Raw genomic sequence first — 15871 nt, forward strand, 5'->3', positions numbered from 1 at the left:
AATATAGAGTTAATATAAAAAATACTACTATATAATATATTAACTCTGTAAATAACCCAAGTATTATTAAATATATCTTTAAAACAAATTAAACTGTATACTAATTCAATATTTCCACTTCCTTCATAATGTTGATTTGGAGAACCCAGAATTTCTTGAAGAATCAAAACTGGATTTTCAACAAGCACTGACCTGGCTATCCTGATAATTCTCAGGTCAGAGTAGTTGAAAATTCAGTGGATGAAAGAGCCTTTTTTCTACATTTAAGGATGCATCACATTAACTGATGACCATAACAACCTGGAACAAAACTATAAGCATTGCAACTGGATATACAAAACATGAAGAACAATTTGTGTTCTTTCAATTATTGAAATTAATGAACTCTTATTATTATTCTAAATTTGAATACCAGTTTAAAAATTTTATTTATAGTAATAATGTTATCATAGCAGCAAACAAATAATAAAATATGTAAACAGAAAACTTTAACATGTGTAAGCTAATTTTTAAAACTAGTAATATAATAAAATGTGAAACAATTTTTTATACCATTTGAGCATATTCATGCAAAGAAAATTGATAACTTATTAATGGTAACTTTAAATTTAGGGTGCAATATAGTAATTTAACCTTCAAAAGAGAGAAGAAAAAAAACTGATTTCTTTCCAACCTTGCATTATTAAAGAATAACTTATTAGTCATTCATATTTCCTTTCAAATAATATTCGATACACCAAGTAACTAATTCAAATATGCATATTTTCATACTATTATAGCTATATCCAATATAATAATTAGGAGCACAAAAAATATAATGTAATGAAAAAAATACCTAATTAGTATAATGCAAGAGATCAAAATATGTACAAATAAAAAATATGTGGGAGGTACATACCAATTTTAGATTTACACAGCGAGGCAGCAACAATAAATGACTAGCAAGTGAAATTGTCACACTAACCATTATTTAGGCAAGAAATGTGACACTTATACTTAAAAAATCGGACATCCGAGCTCTTGGCGATAGAATTCGTTTGGCAATCACCCATTTCAGCTGATCGCCAAAGTTTAGGGTTATAAAACGTCTGGCATTCAAGACAGTGCGTTATTTTTTTGTGTTTTACGAACGATGAATTCAGCAATGAGTTTAAACTTTGAGTGAGGCACTCAACGCCGCAGGAATACAAACAGACCTTGGATAAGTGAGAATTTCTTCGTTTATTTTCAACTATCTATCTGTACGTTCCTTTGAAATGAGTATTATGTTTATTATTTTAAATACTATTAATATATAAAATATTAATATGTTTTATACTAATTCATCTACGATATCTTTGTGTAGCTACTCTTTGACTATCTTTGCTATATCTTATCTTTAGTAGCTTATCTTTGACTGAAGAAATATTTCTGAACTGAATAATCTGTAAACTAAACAATCTATGAGCCATGTACTATGAGCCATTCCGTGCCTAATAATTAATTTATATTACAGTTTTTTGTGTATAAATCATTTCTATTAGAGTTGATAAAAAAAAATAACTGTTTTCCAGCTCTATTATTTTATAGTAAATTTTACTGCTTACCTTTTATTGGTGTTTAGAAATCTAGATTTTCTATCATAGATTTAGCTTTTTTCTGTTTACTATTTTCTATCGAAATTAGGTAAAATAAACCGCTGTTTTTGGTTACTTTGTGTCAGTATTTATGTAAGGAAAAAATGGAGGATTTTCCTGTATCATGATTGCCACTCTAACTACAATTTGCGCCAAATTGATTTTAAGTGGGAAAAATTTAAAAAAAAAAAAACATTTAGAGTTATGCCCGGATGGGGGGGGGGGTGATGGCTATGAGTTGTACCCTTCAAGTTGGTTCCTTTCTGTGATGTTTCCCCCCCCCCCGCTGGCCACTGTCGGGAAGTTACCAAGACTTGGCGATTATTCTGTCGCAGACGATGATACAGAAATCCTCCTGAAAAGGGGGGGATTATCAGGCTATGTCTGTTGGACTCTTCAAATTGTAATGAGAACCACTCGCATATTTCCAAATCACTCTTCAACTGCATATCTTTTGAAACTGTTCCTATTCTCCATTAAACAGTATTAATTGAGAACTATCAGTTTTGTATAGCTGACATGATCTCATGTTTGTTGGAAAATTTCTTAAATAAGCAATCAGCACCAGTAGGAAATGCTTCATAACAACTCACCATCCTGGAAGGGCTTTTTCTTCTTTACGAGTATATGAGAAATTTTTAAAGAAGCAATAGTAGAATTTATCTTAGTACTTTTTAGTTTATATCCGTCATTGAACAGCCGACCCAATTTTGGGTTTACGACTACTTATGTTCAACTCCATAGCCTTGTAATTTTGGACCAATCCAGAAGATGAGGACACTCCTGGATCAGTACCTCCAGAATTATGATTTGAGTACTTTGAACATGGAACATGGAGTATATGAACATGGAGTACTTTGACTCGACAGATTTAACGTGCATAACTGCACGGAGAGTCTTCAGCCGGATCGAACTCTTGGACGTGGGCCCAGTGCCCTACCAACCAGGCTATCCCAGCCTTTATCTTAGTACTTGTGAAAAGTGACTGTTGAACCGAAAGATTTGATTTTAACTGCTCTTTTTTCGAATTGCAGATTTAAGTAGATAGCTCGCATTAAAAATAGAATGAACTGTTTGGAAATTACGTTCAACATTGTTTTTTCGGCATGGCAATACTATTTACACATAACAAGCAAACACATTTATCTTTCTAATTGATGAGTTTCGGAAAGACGCTTTCTTGGTACGGCAACCATAAAAATGGACTGATTGATTTTATTTCAGGTGTGGGATTGTTGTTGTTGTAGCTCATGGGCTATTGACGCACAATGGACTATTGACGATGGTCTGGGAAACATCCCTGAGGATTCGGTAGCCCGACGACTAGCATGCAAAGTCGAGCACTTTACGGTAGAACAGTTTAACGAGGACTCTAAGCAGACTGATCCAAGTGGTCACCCATCGGCACATTGACCGCAGCCAGTGATGCTTGACTTCGGTGATCTGCTGAGAACCGTGTCTAAACGATCAGTCCACTGCGGGACTTCAGCTGGGAGGAATTAGTGTGACAGAGACTTGGCGCTAGTGGAAAATAACTCAGCTATATTTTGTTTTGCGCTTATATGTGTGGGGATGGAGGTCATTTTCCTGGCGACTTCTGTTTTGGTTGTGTTTATCATCAATAGTGAAAAAGCAAAAAAAAATTTGCACAGCATTTTATGGGAAAATGGAAAACTGAAATATTTTATCTTTGGGCACAAGCAGCGGGCGCACCTAGACCGATCGACGGACGCCATGGTGCCCGCTGGCATAGGGTTGGGGACCTCTGACAAAGAGTTGGGGACCTCTGACAAAGAGTTTCTATTGCCTCTGAAGGGGCTGTGTGTGTTGGGGGAACTTTTGCGATATCTTATTGTTATTGATTATTGTTATCCATTTCTTCATATTTTTCACCACCGTTTATTTCAGCAACTGAGCTGTATTTAAATTTTATATACATCAATGAATTAGTTAGAAATAACAGTTATTCAGTCCACATACAGCGTTTCAGTCTTTGCTTATGTAGTTATCAATTTTAATTTTTGGCTTCAGTTTTTTACATTCAGATTCTTTTGGAAGCAGAAATCTTGCTTTTTTATAATAGTTTTGAATACACATTTTGCTAAATCTCGAGAAATTTTTAAACAAATCAAAATATTTTTGTACACAATTATAAAATTTGTTAATCCAACGATAATTCCATTTACAAATAATTTTTATTTTATCTAATAGTTGTCAAAAAATTTCTGTTTTGTAATGTGTACAAATGTTAATGCAATTTTAAAGTATGTTATTTTAAATATCAAAAGCATGAAATTTGAACGGAATAGATCAACTAGTTTCGAAGTTAACACATTTTAAAAACATCAATATTTAAAACTTGATTTCTCGAGAACTATTTCACCAATTTTATTTAAATTTTGTATTTAGTCTTTTAATATTTCATACTTAAATATAATATTTTACAATATGCGCACAGTATGCCAAATTTGGCCATTTTAACATGAGCTGGAATAGAAGTTATTATTGAATGGTTTATGAGCTGGAATAGAAGTTATTGGAATTAGTGGTCCCCAAGATGTTTCAGCGATGAAAAGGCTGCTTTGACATGTCAGTGTAAATCAATTTGTTACACTTGTTTACACAGAGCTTCTTTGCTCTAATTTTGTATTTCAGGCCTAGGCTATCCACAGCTTTTCATATATGTTCTGAACAATGTAGGTGCTCCTTTATGTCCTTAGCATTGGTCATTTTGTGATAGAATATTGGCAGTACACAACTTTCTTTTTTTTTCCATGGAACTGAAATAAATATAATACAATAGCAATTTAGTTTAACCTATGATTTTGAATAAAAGCTTAGAATTAAATTGAAATGTGTAAAAAAAATTATTGGTGCTTTGTGGTGACCCCCTAATCTCTGATGCCCTACACACGTGCTTAGTATGCTTAATTGTTAATCCTGCCCTGAACTTTGATATAATAAATTTCACTGGAAAAAATATTCCCTGCTAAAAAGATTTTAAAAATTATCTCCCAAATATTAAAAAAAGGATTGCCTAAATAATCAAAATATTCCTTAAATATCTAATTGAAAGTTCTATAAACTTGTATAAAATATTATTTTAAAAAATGTCCCCTCCCTAAAAATAGCTGTGGAGAATTTCTCCCCTTGTTCAGCATACAATTTAATCTTCTTATATTTAACAAAATTTTTTCTTAATAAAATATAAACACATATTAAATAAAACTCATATTTGGTTCTCGTTAAAATATAAATTTAATCTCAAGTGTTATGAGAATTTCATTAAGCTAAATATTTTAAATAAGAATCTAGTTTATTAAAATTTTCTCTTTAATTAAGAAAATATCTATTTGATTTTGAAAAAAATCTTGAATAAATAAGCCCCTGTTTTAAAATAATAGAAATCAAAGTATATTAAAATTATAATATTTTAATTAGTAAAATGACACACACACACACATCTTTTTTTTTTCAGTTAAAAATTTTGTAGCAATGCTTTTCTTTAATTAGACTAGAAATTTTCTTCAAGCTGCCTAAATTTCTCCCAAACTTTGTTCATACGTTCAAACATTCTCAGCACCTCTGGAGTTTACAATCGAAATAAATTATATGCTGTAAGGGATATTCATATTACATATAATTTGTTTTATTGATATATTATTATTATACAGTAATATATTAAAATTTAGTCAAATTTTTAATCATGTATTTTTTTTTCCAGGTGTTTGGTTCATTTATATTAAATTTTGTTTGCAAAAATTCAGATTACTGAAGTATGTTTAACTTCATATAATCTTATATAAAAAGTAAGTTAAATTTATAAAACATTAAGTTGCTAATTTCAAAGTTTAATTTGGTTTCATTATTGCAAAAAAAAATAATAATAATATTTGGAAATGATAAAAAAAAAAAATCAGCAAATTTCTTCTTTTAGCTATATGTGTGTTGGACCTGACAGGATTCCCACGGTCCTTGAAAGTCCTTGAATTTTTTCCCGCTAAATTTAGGTCCTTGAAAAACTTGATAGGTCTTTGAATTTATCCAATACTGCCAGCGGCCCTTTTTATAAAACACCCGCGGATCTTTCTGTTTTGTTCCTGAGCTTTCTCACGTGGTTTTTGGCGCCACCGTTTCTAGCCGGGCCTAGTGTCTTGGTATCTGGCCAAGCGCAATAAGCCTTCTTTTCAAATTTTTTCTAGAGAGAATTATAGGGTAGACTCCTTTTTCCATAGTTTTATCAGTCAGAACAAGAAGGCTTATGATAAATTATGGAATACTATGAAAGTGGTTTTTACTCTTTCACATGGACAAGCATTCATTGAAAGAGGTTTCTTCTTCAATAAAAAAAATTGAAGTTGAGAATATGATACAAGAATCATATGTTTCTCAAAGAATCATTAAAGATGCTATAAGATGTTACGGAAACATTCACAATGTACCCATTACTGATGATATGAGAAGATCAGTGTCTATGGCTCGTCAAAGGTATTTAAGTAGTCTAGAGGGAAAATGCAACAATGAGAAAAATGAAGAAAAGAAAGGCTATTGTAGAAGAGGTGGATTTTTTGCAATCTAAGAGGGCTTACTTAGAAACTGATGTTACCCAAATGGAGAAGACATATGAAAACCTAACTGAAGAAGCTGAGAGAAAGAAAAACATTGATTTATTCATCAGATCAAATTCCATTAAAAAAGCTATTAACAAAAAAAATCAAGAGCTAAAAGAAATTGATAGCAAACTAACTGAAGTAACAAAAGCATTAAACAAATGTGATTAATTTTTGTTTTGCATTGCAATCATGGGTCATTCAAAAAGGTTGGACACTTTAAGTTTCAATTTAATTTCTCTATTTTTTATGGAGTAATTATGTAAGATTTTATGACTAAAAAAATGTTTCATAGCTAAATACTTTTTTTTTGTGTGAGAATCAGAATATTATTAAGTAAAGTTAGTTTCACGACCAACTATTTTAGATGACTGTTGGACTTGGGTGACATTTCGTTTTGTAAACATTTTTGTTAAAGTGCAATGTTTTATTATATCATTAAAGTGCAATATTTTTATTATATCATTAGAGTGCAATGCATATTATGTCAAATTCAAGTGCAATGTTTATTACTTTATCTCAGATTGAAGTGAAATATTTTCATTAATTAAGAATTTTTGTTAATAAAGTCATATTGTATTATTTTGTTTGCTTCTTATCTTTTAAGAGACATCACCAAATATTTCCATTGTATTGCTTCCTTTCATTATTTTATAAAATAAGTAAGCTTTATATGGTTCATGAATATGTTCCTTCTAATTTTTATTTTCAGAAAGAATTGTTGCTGCATAACATTTAGAGAAGGTTGTGTAAATTATGGATAAATTAATTTTATAATTTCAGAAATGATGTTTGATGGAGGAGAGGAGGGGGTTATGGAATACCTAAGATTTAGTTCTGTCTCTCTCGTGCAGCCATCACGTGGAAATACCCAGGATTAAAGAAATCTCCTCTTCACCATTAACACCTCATTACCATTAGTTATAGATTGTGCTGAAAATGATTTTGTGAATTAATATTTAAAACCAGTAGGGTTGTTTCTAAAAAAATATAAATGGTTGTCCATAATACATATACTCTCTTCTCTCTATATAGGCAAAGCATTTAGGTATTATATTTGAAATTAATTATTGCCACAACAAGCATTGTTGCTTCTAGTAAAATAGAACAGAATAATTTTTTAAATTGGTCTTGGATTAAGGTCCTTGAAAATTTTGTTGAGGTCCTTGAAAGTGCTTGAATTTCAATCTCATCATAGAGTGGGAACCCTGTGAAAAAACCCAGTAGATCAGGTTTTTTACAACCCTGAAAAAAACCCACTTGGTAGATATAAAGATAGATTTTTTTAAGTGAGTCCTATCTAGAAAAACCCGTTAGAACTGAACTTTTCCCGCTTTCAAAAATAGATTTTAGTAATGACATTTTCTGCTAAAATTCTTTTGATTACTTTAACTCTCAGAACACTTTGTATAAATTGCAGCAGATTTAGGAATTATTTGCCTAAATTCAGATTTTTTTTTTGGAACTGTTGTATACTGATATTTTAAACTTGCTTCCCAAGAACTATTTACCCTTGTTCTAAATCTTACAGACTTAATTGCTGAAAATAAATAGTGCTCTTTGGTTATAATTTCATAAAGATTTTATACTTTCTTTGGCTATAATTATAATTTCAGCTGTAAAAGTAGCATTCAAATTTCTAGTTCTCAGCAGAAAAATTAAACAAATTATACACCAGAAAAAGTTTAGATGATTTTGCAATGTGACAGGATTCTATCGTAATGGAAGAAGAAATATTTTTATGCACATATTAATGTCTAGAATTTAAGAAGAGCATCTAATTTCATAAATTATTTTTAATTGGGTAGATAACAGCACATATATTACATTGAATGATGTATTGCCTCTCCTTGCATTATTAGATAAATTTTGTGTAATATTAAAACAATGTAATGTAAGTTATAAATTACCTCAAATTTTAAAGTTAAGTAATCTGGAATTAGATAAATGGTTACACACTAGTTTAGATATTTATTTCACAAATATTTGTTGATTTAGTTAAAATTCAGTTGAAAAGTGACAATTTTGTCGCCTGTCTTTCTACTGTAATCCATTTTTTTTTTTTAATCCTCCAGGTTTACTTGTTTTAAAAACTTTTTAATTATTTGTATTTCTAAATATTAATGTATCTTAATAAACAATGTTAATACAGTACAGAACCCGTTATCCGGAAATCAGAAAACCGGAAAACCAAAAAACCGGAACGAAATTCGATACATTTTCTCGCCATTTTTGAAAAAAAAAAATTTTTTTCCTCATAAGATTTTACGATTTTTCTTTCCTTTTTTAAAGATGTTTACCTTACCATCATTTTGGAAATAATCATTAGTGTATTACTTCATCGTTTTTTCTTATTTTTAAGATTATTTCCAATTTTTTTTTTTTTAGTTGGGTTTAACAATAAAAAAAACGGCTTTTTGTAGCGATTCAGAAAACCGGAAAAATCAGTTATCCGGAATAGCGATGGTCCCGACCGTTCCGGATAATCGGTTCCATACTGTATCAAAATTGATTTTTCAGAATTCAAAAATAAACTAGTCATTAATTTTTGATCATGTCTCAATTTGGTTAAGAACCTGTGCTTTACATTTTAAACTAGCTGAGTGATATAACAAGCAAAAGTGGAGAAATTTTTTTTTTTACTTTTGTAAAATTCTTGTCAAATATCATCATATAATACAGTTTTACTTCTTTTTTAGAATAATGATAAACGATTTCTATATTTTATTAGTTATAGTAATACAATTTTTTCTATTGTGCTTTAGATGTTTGTTTGATGTATTAGCTGTAAAGATATGGCATCAAATAGAAAATTAAGGGTAACAATTGATTAATTTCCTGCTTCACTTGATTATTGTTTGACAAGAAAAAAATATGTATTTTATTTGTTTTTTTTCTTCTAGATTTTGTGCCTTCATGGTTACAGGTATATATTTACTTATTTCATGTTTTTTTTTTTTTTTTTTTTTTTAATTTTCTTTCTTCCACTTTGATAATAGCTTTTGATCCATTGATTGGATTTTCTCACATTTTGCTGAAACTGGTTGCAGAAAACAACTCATGAATAATTTCGTAATTCTCAAATGAAAGATAAATTTAAGCATTTTTCAGTAGATTTGAGCTTAGCTACCACTAATTTATTTTTTCCAGGTTGTGTTTATGCTTTTTTTTTCTGCCTAAGATTATAAACTAAGATGTGAAAATTGAACTAATTATCTTAATATAAATCACCACTTTTAATTTTTTAAGGATATTATAAAGTCTTAGGACATGCATAACCCTTGCATTTTATTAGTATTCTGTGTTTAAAATTTCGCAATATTTTCTTATTACTGTCATATTTCAGGCAAGATGCTGATATTTTCAGAAGTAAAATGGGAGGCTTTCGGAAAAGTATAAAAAATATTGCAGAATTAGGTTTGTATCATTTTTATATACATATATTATCTAAACAAATTTTAGGAAAATTGTTAGCGTTAAACAAATACTAGAAGTAACTGTAAACAGCACTAACTCTGAGTGTATAAAACATTAAGTAAATTTAGGAAAAATTTAATTAAAAAGATATTACTTCAGTATTATATAAATTTTTATTTAAATGAGTTTTAAAATTGTATTTAAATCTTCACTTGATTTGCGCTAGTAATTACATAATTATCTTTGAAAGTACTCGACATAATAATAATCTTGCAGATAATTAGTAAAATTGTCACAAAATTTGTCTCCTCTTCATATATTTGAAGCTTCTAAATTCAAATATGTTACATAAGAAAATTTTTGACTAGAAGAAATAAATTTTTGTGTTTAATGATTGTGTTAGTTAAATAGTTATGCATAAGGCTGATAATCATTGATAGTGATTATCTTGTTAGTTGAAATCTTATTATTGGAACAATAGTTTTTCATTCATTCGTGCCTCCTGAGTTTTTATGTTTTTAAATATGCCATCTCAATAATTGTAGAGCTATTGCACCTATGCCCACTGCCTTGGCTGATTATTTCAAATGTGATGCAGCCTAGTACACTGAATTTTGAATTATGTAATTTAACTTGGTTTTAGTTCATTAAAAATTATATTGTGAAATTTTTAATGTAAGGATTATAATTGTTAGTAGGTGCGTACTGGCTTAGAAATCCAAGGGCTCTAGGTACAGAACTGTTGGGACAACATTGGTTCTTAAATTTACATGTTATTCATTGGAAATGTGCCTTTAAACCTTTTTCAACATCAACATAAATAAATAATATTATATTAGTAAATTTGTGCTTAAATTTATTTCAATTTAATGGACATATTTAGTCATAGATTTATATTTACTCATTAGAATATTTACTCATAATTTTAATGGACAAGTCTTATTATAAAACAAAAAAAATATTTAAGCATTTCCCCCCCCCCCTCCAGATATGTGGGGGACCTCTCAGGCCTTATGATAAATCAGGTCCTGGATTTTGTTTGGTAATAGGTGTGTACAGTGTGAAGAAAAAGAAAAGATATCACCCTGAATAACTTTCATTCTAAAGATTGTATTTTCACATACTAATTGTCAATCTTAATGATTCCTGAATGTGACCAGAAATGTTTTAGATATTTAGTGCTAATTATTAATTAAGTTATGATATCAGACACAAAAATATACTTTCTCTGAATAAACATATTTTATTTTTTATTTATTTATTATTATTATTATTATTTTTTACATATTTAGATTTTCAACCTTTAAAATATGGGAGATAGCCGCAATCTGGAAATTGCGGCCTTAATAGTTTGGCCAGGAGAGCGGATGAAAGTTTGGTCCCCTTAATGTTAATCTCACTTTTTGCATATTTAGTCATATCGTTAAAACTGATTTAGATATTTTGAAAAAATTTGCACCTACTCAACAAAACCCGTTTACCCAAACATTATTTCATGCTAGCATTAATCTTTAATAATTTATTTTTTATTATTTAATTTAATACTGGGTGAAAAAATTTTGAATTATGAGACAAATTTTTTTACACCTTATTAACCCTTTCAGTCCCAAATATTTATTTTTCACCAAAAAAATCTGAAATTTGTAAAACAGACTCATTTTGCATTCAAAAGAACAAAACAAACAGAATTTTTTTTTTTTTTTAATTTCTTTAATAAAATTTTAAATGATTCCAAATGGCATCATTGGGAATAAAGTAGTGAAGGACGAAAATCACTAGAAAAGTTTTTGAATATATATTATGCATTATTTAAAGATTTATAACTATATAAATGGGGTATTTTTTAATAACTAAATAAATTATAACTATTCTGCAAGAAATATTTGGCGCTATTATATTTATTACGCATTGAAAAAAATTGAACCAATTTTCATCATTATTGATATGGTTAGATGAGAACCTTATTATTTCTCAGTATTACTTATTTATTTTACATGAAATGTTATAAAACAGTTCTTAGTATTGTTAAGACAGGTATGCATTGGGGTGCATCCAGTGCCGGATTATACCTTTCGTAGGCCCTAGGCATAGCCGTTCTTGGGCCCTCCCCTCCTGACCCCACTCCTCCCCTCTTTTCAAAATATATGCTAAAATTTTCTTGCATATATTTTTTTGTACATTTTTATTAATATGGATTTTAATTTACAAATTTGTTTATCGAACTTTATCTGCAATACCGACATACTGCCGATATTGCAGCTGATATCGATAATACCATTATGATTAGTTCGATCGATAACTATGTAAGCACTGCACGTCAACAATACAACAACAAAACAGCAAAGAAAACAGTGAAATTGATAGTGAGATTAATTACAAGAAATATTTATACTACAAATAGCTTCATAGTTCTTATGATACTACTATGATAACTAAGTGAAGGAAATTAACATTGTCAAAAGTTAATCTTTTGAAATTATTGATAAATAAATTTGCAAGGTAGGTTAAATGTTTACTAATAGAAAAAAATTATTTTTGTTAACAAATTTTTTTCTCCCAAGTTTTTCGTAGACCCCTGAATTTCGTAGGCCCTAGGCACGTGCCTAGTGTGCCTATAGGTTAATCCGGCCCAGGGTGCATCAATTGAGTTGTAATTAACTTTAGATTCCATTGATATATCACCTAGAACATTATCACTAGTTTTTTCATCTGAATTCAAGTCTTCTATTTCGATGTCAGACAAGTCTCCATTCAAAAGCAAATGAACCGCTTTATCAATAGATAAAGCCTCTGCTTTTTGCTTTGGCATCAGGAAAAATAATGACAAAAAGAAATAAGTCTTTTTTTTCCCCAAAATCTTAGTAAAACTTGAAAAAGTAATAAGAAAGAGCGAAGAAAAACGATATAAATTCAAAATAAACAACGCATTAGACAGTGATATAGAGTTGTACTCAACTCCCACTGATTCCATTTGGAATCATAGCTTTTCAATAAATAAAAGCAATAAATTTTCAAAATGAAAATAGTTAAAAATTTTTGAAATACTATTTATGAACATTTAAATAAATAAAAATGAAATATTTAAAAATATTCTTTAATTTAAAATGCCTCAAAAAGATATTTTATTTCAATAACTTTTATGGATTTGAACAAAACTGAAACAGTATCATTTCAATCACAAACACATGTAGTGCCTCCATCTATTGGTGAAAAATAAAAATATATTTCGTTAGAGGAATGTTTGTAGATTAAAATACCGCCTATTTCAAATCAAATGGAATTTTAGGTAAGCAGATAAAAAATCTTAAATGTAATGATTCCAATTGGAATCACTGGGACCGAAAGGGTTAATCTACATATTTTTCTTTCAAGAAATCTAAGGCTATATATCTACTAGACAAGTCAACTAAATTAATTATTCTACTAAATAAAAAATTATCTTTATCCCAAGAAAATCACATAACTCACATATTTGGCAGAATGAAATTATTTTTAAAAAAATTAATCGTGCCATATTTTTAAACATACATATTTCAATGTTTTTAAAATGCATTCACTAATTTCTTCACATTTAGAAAAAGAAATACCCTGAATTATATTAAACTTTGTAAATGTATATTATAGGTATAATATCTTCCAGATACCTACAACTATGTATATAATTAAAATAACTATGTATATAATTCCTCCTTGTCCTACAACTATGTATATAATTAAAATAATTAATGTAAATTTGGTTTTAATTTAAAATCTTCTTATTTAAAAAAGTTGAAAATAACTTAAGAAAATACAAATAATGTCATGTAAATTTCATATGTTCAAATTCTGAATTGTTGGAAAATCATAAATAATTTATTAATCGATTAAAATTCCATTTTCAAAGGAGATGAAAATTAAAATAATCTTTGCTCTTTGGGCAGATATCAGCCCAAAAAATGTCTGTTGCCTAGAAACTTTACGAAATTTTTTTGTTGACTTTAAAAAATAAAAATTTAAAAATCTTCCCAGTGTAACAAAAATTATGAATGACAAAGCTTTTTATATTGTTTTTTTTTTATTCTCCAAACTTGGTTACTTAGCAGTGGAGAAACATTAAGTATTTCTCTCCTGTTGATCACATAGTTTATTTAGGGTAATCTTAAATTATTCCACCTGCTTTGGAGTTATTACTTGGTTTCTCTTTTTTTTTTTTGGACTATGCCAAATATATGTAGCTTCAAATCACCTTAATTTTTTATGCAATTTTCCCGAAATTCTGTCTATCTCCCCCCCCCCTCCTATTTTGAGGGCCAGGAAGCCAAATATGTAAAAAAAAAAAAAAAAAGTTTATTCAGAGAGAGAGTGTGTTTTTGTATATGATTTTGTAACTTAATTAATAGTTAGCACTAATTAGTTGGTATATTTGAAGCAATCCCCGACAACCATTGACACTTAGTTTGTAAAAATCTGATAATAAGAGCAAAAGTATACGATTTTATCTTTTTTTTTTCTCATTGTACATTTAAATTAACATATTTAAAAAACAGACCATATATTTTTTAAATCTCATTTCAAAAATACAATCAAATTTGATTAGTGAAGTACTACCTTGATCTGATCTATATATGCAAGTTACTACGAAAATTGAGTTTTGTTTAAAAAATCTAATAAACCAATTAAATTTAGATAAAATTCATATTGATAAGTGGTAAAAAATGGCTCTAAACATTGCAATGTTCTATTTATTAAAAATGTTAAACTAAAGTTGTTTTTGAAACATTTTTAAAAATTTTAATTCAAATTGCTCATAAATCTACTGAACTCCAAAATCTCTAGTATTTATTTAATGACGCATTTTTTATTTTATTTCGAAGAATAATATACAGATGATATATTGTCTCAAACTCTAATAAATCACAACAATAATTTGGCTTAATGATTTGGCTTACTATGACATATTTTTCAGTTTTTATCAGTGCTCCTCATGTAGTACCTGAAAGTGAAAATGTTGCTGATTCTCCTTCCACAAGAGGTAATATTTTTCTAGCTTATGGCTCATTTTTTTTAATTGTAAACAAATTTTTCCCTTTACGTTTTAATTTATAGCCATTTAAAGATGTTTGAAATTATCTCTCTAGTGCTTACTTAAGAGTTTTGAGAAAAGTGTGGTAAAAGCTTCACATTAACCATGTTTGGGTCTGAAGTTTTTTTATTAATTTTTTGTTAGTAAGTGCAATGTTTGTTAAACAATAAAGTGGAAATTAAATGTATTGGTGCTGTTGAAATATAGAGATTTATGTCTATTTTATTTAAATAAAATTGATCAGTAAAAAAAGAAGAAGAAAAAAATAGATAGTTAGAAATGAAAAGTTTTATAATATTTGCTGTAGTTTTTAATATTGCAGTAGAGAACCAGTTATCTAGAATGCTGAGGACCACCTCTGTCCGGATGTCTGAATACCCTGTTTTTTTTTCACCTCTGAAAATGGATTCAATACAGCTTAACTATATTCTTACTTTAACATTGAATTTTTAAGGAAAATAGTCATATTTTAACTGCTTCAACTATTCTAAAATTTATATTCCAATTAAAAATTTGTATTTTCACTTCACTCTTTTTACTTTATTGTATTTAAATAATAAAGCAAAGTGATATATTTTTCTTACATTGGGTTGTTCAGAAAGTAATTTTGTTTTTTTGGATTGGGAATGAAAGATAATCTTCATATAATGAATAAATATTTTATTAAATTATATATTGACCATTCTGGTCCAACACCTTTTGCTAACTTTCTGGTAGTAGCATGATTCCACCCTCATAAACCTTTTGGTCTTTGCTGGCAAAAAACTGATCCAGGTGATTTTTGACCTCTACATTTGAAGTAAAGGTTTTACAGTCCAAAAAATTTTGCAGTGACCGGAGCAAATAATAATCCAAAGGCGCCAGATCTGGAGAATATGGTGGGTGTGGCAGTGTATCCCATTCAAACTGTAAAAGCTTTTGGCGAGTGACCAAACTTGTATGAGGTCTCGCATTATCTTAGTGGAACACTATACCTTTTCTGTTGATTAATTCCGGCCGTTTCTGTTGAAGTGCATCATTCAGTTTGTCCTGCTGATGAGAGTAGATTTCCAAATTAATTGTGTTATCCGAAAAGCTCAAAAAGAACTATTCCTTTAAAATCCCACTAAACAGACAGCATCACCTTTTCTTGATGGATATTGGCTTTCGGAATGCTTTGAGCCTGT

The 15871-nt window shown here is 29.0% G+C and overlaps 1 protein-coding gene and 1 long non-coding RNA gene across 10 annotated transcripts in view; one reads left to right on the top strand and one right to left on the bottom strand.

The window, feature by feature from the left end:
* Window positions 1-1073: 1073 nt before the first annotated feature.
* The window catches only part of LOC107449512 (esterase OVCA2), a 30485-nt gene continuing 15687 nt past the window's right edge, over window positions 1074-15871 (top strand). The window contains exons 1-6 of one of the 9 annotated variants that reach the window (XM_087156021.1): window positions 1074-1205; window positions 5341-5425; window positions 8992-9045; window positions 9130-9152; window positions 9573-9643; window positions 14589-14654. In XM_087156021.1, the coding sequence (XP_087012147.1) occupies window positions 9022-9045; window positions 9130-9152; window positions 9573-9643; window positions 14589-14654 (184 nt within the window). In that variant the 5' untranslated portion in view covers window positions 1074-1205; window positions 5341-5425; window positions 8992-9021. Of the gene's footprint in view, window positions 1242-5340; window positions 5426-7009; window positions 9046-9129; window positions 9153-9572; window positions 9644-14588; window positions 14655-15871 lie in introns of all 9 variants that reach the window. The other 8 variants (XM_087156022.1, XM_087156020.1, XM_087156027.1 and 5 more) reach the window with 8 other exon arrangements.
* The window catches only part of LOC139427220 (uncharacterized), a 67696-nt gene continuing 55999 nt past the window's right edge, over window positions 4175-15871 (bottom strand). The window contains exon 4 of the long non-coding RNA XR_011638355.1: window positions 4175-4396. This is a non-coding gene — a long non-coding RNA (uncharacterized LOC139427220). The remainder of the gene's footprint in view (window positions 4397-15871) is intronic.

The sequence above is a fragment of the Parasteatoda tepidariorum genome, chromosome 12, assembly GCF_982258835.1.
Source record: "Parasteatoda tepidariorum strain Cologne lab strain chromosome 12, Ptep-v5.0, whole genome shotgun sequence".
NCBI classification, from domain to species: domain Eukaryota; kingdom Metazoa; phylum Arthropoda; class Arachnida; order Araneae; family Theridiidae; genus Parasteatoda; species Parasteatoda tepidariorum.